The 9705-nt window shown below is 40.1% G+C and overlaps 1 protein-coding gene across 2 annotated transcripts in view; it reads left to right on the forward strand.

The window, feature by feature from the left end:
• SPSB4 (splA/ryanodine receptor domain and SOCS box containing 4) overlaps window positions 1-2185 on the forward strand; it is a 123628-nt gene extending 121443 nt beyond the window's left edge. For both annotated transcript variants that reach the window (XM_075268875.1, XM_075268876.1), the window contains exon 3: window positions 1090-2185. In XM_075268875.1, coding sequence (XP_075124976.1) covers window positions 1090-1217 — 128 coding nt within the window. In that variant the 3' untranslated portion in view covers window positions 1218-2185. The remainder of the gene's footprint in view (window positions 1-1089) is intronic.
• The last annotated feature ends 7520 nt before the right edge of the window (window positions 2186-9705 follow it).

Consider the following 9705-nt stretch of genomic DNA (forward strand, 5'->3'; position numbering starts at 1 on the left):
CTCCCCCAGACTATTCAGCTGCCTGCTGTGTTACAGAGCACAGGGATAGACAACATATCCTTGTTATGTACGGTAAGTTACTTTTGTAGTTTTGGAGAAATATCAACATTGAAGTCTTATGGTGGTGCACTTAGGATGGATCCTCAGCTCTTGCTTTTGCTGCTCAAGTAGGATGGGTGCTCATGGCAGTGAGAGGGTCAATTCTAACTACACAGGGAGGGACAGGCAAGAGATGATAGGAGCCTTAGGTGCATGTGCTCTGCTCCAGGAGCTGAAGGCCCGCCCCCAGTGCACCAACTGCTGCATTTGCATAAGTATTCAAAGTTGTTTTTCTCCAAATCTACAGATAAAAGTAACATACATAAGAAAGGTATATTATTTATCACTGTAATTTGTAATGTGGTGACAGTTGAATATGCTTGGGGGACGTAATAGACTCCATTTAAATTTAAAGGGGTTATATGAGACATACCATGTTCCATCAATGACAAACTGATGGGGGGAATGCAACTATGGGAACACCTGGGAATATCTCTGACTGAGTTTGTGACCGCTTACTGATAATTTGAAGCATTACATAGCACCCGCTACAATTCAATGATCCATTTGTGTTAAAATGGCTATTGGTCTGTCGACATCTGATGTGTATAGGGGTGTCCCAACTGAATAACCCCAAGTTTTTTAATCTGTCACTTTAGTAAGCCATATTGGTTTTCTATTATTTCTAACCTAATTTCCATAAGGCATATGTTTTTCATTGGTCCTATATAGAATGCTTTTGAAAATGTCCCAAAATGATCTTATACAGAAAAAATCTCTCAGGGTGGGAAAGGCCAAGGGGATGTGGCTTGATTGACTCTCCTCTAAACAGCCCACTAAACACATGTACTCACCTTGATATTAAAGGGGTTGTCCCCTAGCTCTTTTCACTTAAAAACATTGGCCAATAGTATTGTTTTCTTCATGTTTATAATGCACGTAAAGGTACAATTACTTGTCGCGTCCTATTTGGTGTCCTCAGAATACGATGCCACTATAAAATGCTGACTTTACATAGAATAATAATTTATGTTTCTTGTTTTATTTCAGCGGAGCCGTTGCCTTTGATGGACTTGTGCCGGAGATCGGTTCGGTTTGCTATCGGCAGAGAACGTTTGCACCAAATCGAATCTTTACCTTTGCCTCAGTCATTAAAGAACTATTTACAATACCAGTGACATCATCATCACGCCTCGAAGCCTCAGCCGGACAACAACACAGGAGAGAATGAAGAGAAGATGAAATGCAACACGGCAGATATTGTTTACATGGAAACAAAATTCCTTTACGATGGATATTTACACATTATTTAATTTTTAATATATATATATTGTGTTCTTTTTTTCTGGATGCAGTGCCACAGAGCATTAATGGACTACTGGAAAAATCGTGTCTGATGTTCCATCCAGTACTGTCTTTTCAAAAGGATTCCCAATTTTTGTCCAGTCATTTACTTTTCCATATAGCCTATATAAAAGTTTATCAGATGTAGTAAAATTATAACAATTTCCACATCTAAAAGGCACATATATCTATGCCATTAAACAAAGTGAGGACTGCCTAGAAATTGAACAAGGGGTCAAAACAATTTGCCTATTAATGGGTGGCGGGGACCTGGGGCACCCCTACATGAATACAGGGGAGTTAGGAGGCAACTAAAATATTCACTTTTGGTCTGCAGATGATATTTCTTTGTAACCCAATTGTCCATATATATGATAGGTTTGGACATTTTGAGCTCATGGAGAGGTGCGGCGTAGCTAGGTTGGACCTGTAGATGGTGTGAACCTCATCTGGCTGGACCTCTCCATGGGCACCACAGTGTAAGCACACAAGTAAGGAGAGGACATGTCCAAAGGTTACACACCTTTAAGGGAATGGAAGGTTCTAAGGAAAACAAGCATCATGTCTTCCTGTACCAGTATAGTAGCTCTAGTGCTAGGAGTTACCATCACGTCTACATACAGTCTTTCCAAATATTTTTACATTGTTAAAAATGCCACTTAAAATGGTGCAGAACACAACTACTGAGTTTTGACCCCTGGTTATCAAATTTTATTTTGTTCTATACATGAATGCAGTCTACAACTGTCATTTGCGTTACATGTATTGAGAAAACATGGTTGGGGGCATTTCAGGTTGTTTTTCAATAAGGCAATAACCCCCCCGATTCATTTGTCAGTCTGTAGGTACTCAGTATACAGGCTCCGCCCCTTGATGACATCATATATGTTCTAGAACAGCTTCCACAATGACATGGTGAAGAGCTTCACTTTCATCATGCACAGCTTGAATATTCTCAGATTTACACTGATGTGTTTCAACATGTTGTCATGAAATCACAGTTACTGTACTTCTCATGTCCCGTAGCCATGAGATATCTCACAGCTTTTAATATCTCTACTCAGAACACTACTCTGTTATGGCTATCGTTGGAGCCATCTATGTGATTCCACATGTGTATGAATGCATATCTTTTTGGTTTGTCATTTTCGGGAATTATCTGGATTTGGGAAGTGATGCTTGAGATTTTTTGAGGGTTTGCTGAAAAAAGTATAAATAAAAAAGAAATTACTTCAAGTATGTGTTCTCTCCTTTATAATAACAGCTTGTCTTCTTGATATTGGCTGGTATATCAAATTAAACCTTAATGACTTTTTATGATGGCACATTTTCAGTGTTTATTGGGTCCCCAATAGTCTCTACTTCCTGGCTCTGCTGGAAACAGATCAATAGACATGGTGGTGACCCATCTCATGGGTGATGGAGGGGCATTTCCAGCAGAGCAGAGGTGGTGTGATATTGGTGAGGTGAGTATTAGGCATCCACAGACGTGTGAGGACTGTACTATTCACAGACAACACCTCACCTTGCTGTAAAAGTCAGCAGGTTGTGGACCCACTGTGTCACCAAACTGATTTGATTTTGGCCCACTCCTAAGGGTGTTGTCTAAGTAGCCTCCCTGGTATTCGCCCTTTAACCTCTATACAGGGATCTGGACTATATTACAGAGAGACTTCCATGTTGCTAGCCTAGGGCTGCAAAACACTGGTGCATGGTAGTCCTGATACAGGCCAAATGTCACAGGTAGGAAGAATTTGTACATATAAAATATGCAGATGGTCAGGCAGCACAATTGCAGTGGTCTGAGGCAAGACAGGGCCAGACACAGGTATGAGGCAGAGCAGAGATCAGCAGACAGGGTTATAGTCAAACGACAGGCCAAGGTTCAATACACAGGTAAAACAGCAAACTAGCAGCAGAGCAATACCTTCTCAGGAACTAGCGAGCTAAGAACCTTTGATCAAAAATCTCCCTGTGGAGGAAGCTGCCTTAAATAGCCCACAGGTGCAGAAGATTCCCTGGGAACAGACTGCAAGGATTACAGCCTCTTAAAGAGCCAATGAGTCCTAAGACAAGGACCCAAGCACAAACCCATGGCATGTGAGAGCAGTGCAGCAACAGAGTGAGGATTACGATGGTCATGGCCAGGTGACTCTACAGCAGTGCAGCAACAGAGTGAGGATGATGGTGGTCATGGCCAGGTGACACTACAGCAGTGCAGTGGGAAGACAGAGGATGATGGTGGTCATGGCCAGGTGACACTACAGCAGTGCAGTGGGAAGACAGAGGATGATGGTGGTCATGGCCTGGTGACACTACAGCAGTGCAGTGGGAAGACAGAGGATGATGGTGGTCATGGCTAGGTGACACTACAGCACTGCAGTGGAGAGAGAGGAAGCCTGCAAGGTGGCTGTATACTTCTCAAGTGTTGCTCTTTTATTTGCTGCTGCACTCAAGGACTGCATGTGTCCTGACTAAATAACTCTACCCTCTCTGGCCAGAAACCTAACTCTTAGGATCCATTCACACGGAGGAAAATAGTGAGGAATTTGGTGTGGAATTTCAGTGCTGAAAAAAGGTTTCCCATTGACTTCAATGGGATCCTTGCAGAAAAAGGAACCCATTGAAGTCAATGGGAGGCCTTTTTTTCAGCGCTGAAATTCCACACCAAACTCTTCACCATTTTCCTCCATGTGAATGGACCCTGAGGGTAAGTTCACACTGAGTTTTTTGGTCAGGATTTTGATATCCGCCTCAAAATCCTGACCAAAAAGACGGCTCCTATTGAAATCAATGGGAGTCGCTCAGGAGGTTATTCTTCAGGCCGTTTCACCTTGCGATTCGGCCTGAAGACACTCTCTCCTCTGGACTAGGCCCAATTCATTGAAAACAGAAAATCAACTAACAACTAACAGAAAATCAAAAGTTGTCCAAAAAGTTAATTATGCTTTAAACTAATTTTCTTAAACATTATATATTAGGTCATGCACCAGTTATACTTCTCTGCCACATTCATTAGCAGTTTTGCTACAGATATGTGACTTTCACCACATATATGTATATATAGTATGTATGATTCTACATACATATTATATAACATGCTGTTTTCGGTTATGTAGGAGTCAGCAGCATGTCCCATAGCAGTGCGTTCCGGCACAGAAATTCACTGCATTAGATAATGTGCTTGCATTAAATCTAAGTTGACTGTTTTATTGTATCATGAAAGTCTTCCATTGTCTCCTACTCTCCTCATTCCAGTTTATTTAGAAAGAAAACCAAAGCCGATTTCTGGGTGACGATTTCAAAGAACTCACTTGCGATTTAAGGACGCCATTTTCTTTTTTGGATTTTAGTGAGATTCGTGTCACTTTTTATTGGTAGAGAATACCTTCCATACACTATAAGGAATTTTCTCTTTTTTACATCTATATCGTTCATTTGTCTGTTTAGCTCTGGAATGATGCTATTATAATATTATATTATATTACCATATTACTATATTATAATAGAGGATTGCTAGTAGCAGAATCCTGCACCTGTTTAGCGCTGCATCACTTGGCTTTTGTACGATTTGTTGCCTAAGGCCATGTTGACTTAGTAGGAGGTCTCTATTTCAAGCAAAGTCACAGCTCCGGTCAAGCCGGTCTCTAGAGTTATGAATTACAGATGGAGAGGCGCAGACTCTACAAATATGTTTGTGTCTGAGCTGCAGAACCAACATTTGTATAATGGCTGGAGCTCGGTGTTCCTGATCTGTTTCCTGTATAGAACTAGAGATAAATGGTGCATTATATTCTGCTGTCACTGCTGGAGGTAGTATAGGAGCTTACAGCATACTTACAGCCACGCTGAATTGAGCGGGATAGTCCTGTATTTCAGATGCTATCCCACAGGTCCAAACAGCAGGCCGCAAAATAACGGGCGCAAATTAACGCGGTGTATACGCTCCTAACTCCCATTGAAATGAATGGGAGCATTTTGAGCACGTCATCTGCCGGCACGTGTATACGTGCCAGATCACGCTCCACGTTACATCATGTGAACGTACCCTAACTCTATAAATAGAGGTTGAATTCAACAGTAGAGCTATCCGCTCCATTCTCCATTATTACAGCCGGAGCCTGTAGGTCCATTTGAATGCGGCTAGGTGAGTATTGTGTGTGTGTGTGTGTGTGGTGGTTGAGGGGGGTCTTATGAGGGGGATAGCTATGGGTAAAGTAAATAATGATTAAAAAAGATTGAATAGCACCCCCTGATATATTAAAATGGCCCTGGTTTGTCATCATGAAAATCTGTATGTTACTAATGTCAGTAGCTTGTAGGGCGGCTTCTACACATTCCGAAGATGCATTTGTCACTCTGCATTGCAGCTCCATTTCCATTAAAAATATGGAATTTAGTTATACGCAAATTAGCTGAAAAGGGTTTTAGGGACGTTTCTTCCCTGCTGGGGCTTCATTCTTTGTCCTAGAAAACTTCTCCTAACTAACCCTCAGTGCTGTCTCCCATTGCATGGTTAACATCTTCCATTTTATCACACTTTGTCTCAAGTTGGGGATGGCTATCTACAGTGGAGAGGAAAGCTCCAGCAGGAGTAGGGATATCCCTAAAACCTGTTTCAATTAATCTGCATAAGAATAAAACAGTTATTTTCATGAAAATTGAGGTACAATGCAGAATAAGAAAGTCATCTTTGGAAAGTGTACAAGTCCTACAATATACTTTTATTAGTTTGATGTTGATTTCCTGCTGACAGACTCCCTTTAAGTTGAATGTATAAATGTATGCTATGACTCCAAAGCTCCCTCTAGTGGTGTCTGCAACCACCTCAGTCAGTGGTAAGATGAGCAGTATCTCTTCAGTTTCCTGGAGGAGCATTGATGTGAGTAATACTTCTTTTATCATACTGCCTCTTTTCTAAAAAGTTACAAAACAAATTAAAGTAGCTAAAGTCAAGTTAGATAAGACTATTTAGCAAGATTTATTACTTTTAACAAGCTACATATGAATGTCAGTAAATCAAATCTATTTTTTTCTCTCCTAAAGAGAGGTTTGATAAAAGATAATGAAACACCATATAAACATGTATCACAGCAATGTTACAGTCTGTAACAGAAGATTAGAATTACTGTCATAGCCAGTGGAGAAGTAGGACTCCTAAATGTAAATTACTGCTATAGATTACAGCTATAGGTTTATTAATAGTTACAAGTTACTGCTGAACGTATAAAAGAAACCTTTTTGGGCGATTTTGACACAGAAAGAGACAATAGCGCCGAGTGAGTCACCGTCTCTTAGTCTGTTTTCTGACGCCACATGGAAAGGTGAGCTTTTGTGATCTGTTCACATGGTGCAGTGGCCAGTGGTGGTCATTGTTACTTTGGTGCTGTCCCTGTGGTTATGGATAACGGGGACTTAGTAGGGGTGCTGTTGGACTGCTGGTTCACTCCCCCCTGCGGATGCTGTGCTGCAACATCATTGTGCACCCAACAGAGTAGTGTCCCACTAAAAAGAGGTCACTATAAAGAAACTAGCTGCCATATACAGTTTGATCAACGTATACTAAAAACCTCATGTTCGTGTTGCAGCTGCTGCTTGACATTGTGTACACTCAAGTTACACCTATAACAGTATTGAATAAATGAAAACATAATAAAAGATGTGCAAAAAAACTTAGCAAAGTTTGAAAATTGTCTTGATGCAGCTCCGGATCTAGACACAGCTGTTCCCTTCTATACTCCAGCAGAGGAAATAAACCCTAACAATAGAAAACATTGTATGAAGTAGTCAATTAAACCTTTGGTGGTATAAAATGCTCTGACAATACAAGAGATAAGAAAGCAGCAATGTGTCAGCTTTAATCATAACTCCAGCTCGGCTTATACAGCCTACATGGAATTCTTATCTATTGAAAATAGAATATACGGCATCAACTGATTTCACATTAGTGCTGACAATAAAGGGATCTGTTACTGAGCCTCGGCGTCGCAGATTCTACCGATGTATAAAATATTCAGCTCTTTATTATACTGTAACTTAGACTGATAATATTTCAGATATAAATATGATATGGATGATTCTATTAATGCATAAATTAGGTTTTAACATATTCATGTACCTGTTTAAAGTTGAGAAAAATAACTTCTAGGAATGTACAGCACTGTGCAAAAGTTTTACACAGGCGAGGAAAATATACTGCAAAATTGTTTCAAAAATAGAAATGTTAACAGTTTATGAATGAAGTGAATGAACAAAAGAGAAATCTAAATCCCATTCATATTTGGTGTGACTGTCCTTTGCCTTCAAAAGCAGCATCAATTCTCCTAGGTACACTTGCAAACAGTTTTGAAAGGTGCTCCAAACATCTTGGAAAGCTAAGCACAGATCTTACGTGGATGTAGGCTTGCTCCAAACCTTCTGTCTCTTCATATAACCCCAGACAGATAATGTTGAGATCAGGGATCTATGACATTGGCTGGAGGTGCGGGGCCATTCTATTGCTGCAGAATACATTAATAAACAATTAACACTTCTATTTTTGAAAACATTCTTACTTTGCTGAATTTTTTCCACAAATTCGCACAATGCTGTATATACATATTATAGGAGAAAGCTTAGTAGGGTGGGGTTATCAGTGACGGACAGCTTTTATTTTTACAATATTGGGTGCAGGAATTAAAAAGTGTGCATCCAATAAATGCATCCTTCCTGATCAAGGGCACCCTGAAGGAATTGTTAATAGAAAATTTATAGGGCCAAAGAGAGCCAACATATTAACTAGTGTGAATCAGATATTTGCTGAACATACTGTATTACTTTTACCGAAAAAGTAAAATGCCAAAGTGTGTTTTGCAAAGTCTGGATTTAACTCCGCAAGTAAAGAGCCCCTTAATAAGTTGGCTAGACGTAATGTATTATTAAATGAATGCGAAAAATCTGGGAAAAAACGTTGGCTATACTAACACAGCACACAACAGCATTGGCTTGTCAGCACTAATATGCCAAAGCACGTCAGCTATTACTATCTATGACACAGTAAGAGTGCCACTCTCCTGCTTATCACATATATTGCCTTTTGAGGGCACTTTAAAGCCAAAGACTATCTATACACATTAAAGAAAACTCATCTATTTTGGTGGGAATAGACGGCTATTTTACGTTTATGGGGGTGCAGACTCTGTACCAAGAGTTGATGTCAGATGAAGAAAGGATTGTGCAAGTTGAATTTCAACACCTGATCCTTCTGTCCTCAGAGGTGCCTGGCAGCAGTTTGTTCCCATCTCCCCATTGATGATTGAGAAGAATAGCTGTCAGCTGAACCAGCATTTTGCAGACAGGTAGCTGAAGGTGTATTGGCACCTTACCAAGAACATACACCTAGACGTCTCCCATTTCATATTAGAGTTCCGAAAAATTAATAGTAAGTAATTTCCAGTGTAAATTAAAAATACCCATAAAACTGTTTTGTCATGTTTTGCTTCCATGTTGTTCCATTTTGTCCTGCTGCTAATCTGTGCTGCAGGGTACATGCTCTAAACAGACTCAGTCTTATTCCCCTTCCAGTATCTGACACTATAATCCTTTCTCACACTCCAATCCAGGCTGACTCTCCTAACAAGCTGAGATGTAGTCTTCTTAGATAAACAAGCTCTCAGCCATCCTAGACACATTTCAACCTATATTTATATTTGATAAAGCATGTATGTTCTCCAGTATTCAGTTTAAAAACTGGACATGCATAATACTATACACTTTGAACACCAGGTGGCAACAAACTACAGTATGTACAGTAAGTAAATGTCATCATTTTATTGAAGCTTTAATTAAAAATGATTCTGATTTGATTTTTTTGCCTACAGCCATTTTTTTTACATCCTACTTTCCAAAAGTCACTTTTTATTTTATTGTTCACAGAGCCGTGTGGGGGCCTAATTTTTGCAGGACAAATTGTACTTCATAATGGTGTCCTTATACCTTGCAGACATTCAGTGTAATAGTATAGCAGATGTTGGGTCTTAAAACATTGCAGTCACTAAGAGTTGAGCGACCACCATTGCTGCTGGCAGTACATGCCTGCAAACAGAGTCTGCTATAATCATGAACAAAAACCTTTTAAATGGACCCACAATTCCCCCATTCCAGGGGCAGCAATCTCAAGAAAAATGGTGGAGCCCATGCACCTCTAGAAAAGTGGTGCCATGGTGCAGATACTAACCATGAGTATTGCCACCAAGTCTCTGAAGTGCACGGCCAAGTTTAAAGACCCGACAGTAGTATGGTGTATGTTGGGAAAGCGTTAACTAAACATAATGGAGAATGTTT

Source organism: Leptodactylus fuscus, chromosome 3 (genome assembly GCF_031893055.1).
Source record: "Leptodactylus fuscus isolate aLepFus1 chromosome 3, aLepFus1.hap2, whole genome shotgun sequence".
Lineage (NCBI taxonomy): Eukaryota > Metazoa > Chordata > Amphibia > Anura > Leptodactylidae > Leptodactylus > Leptodactylus fuscus.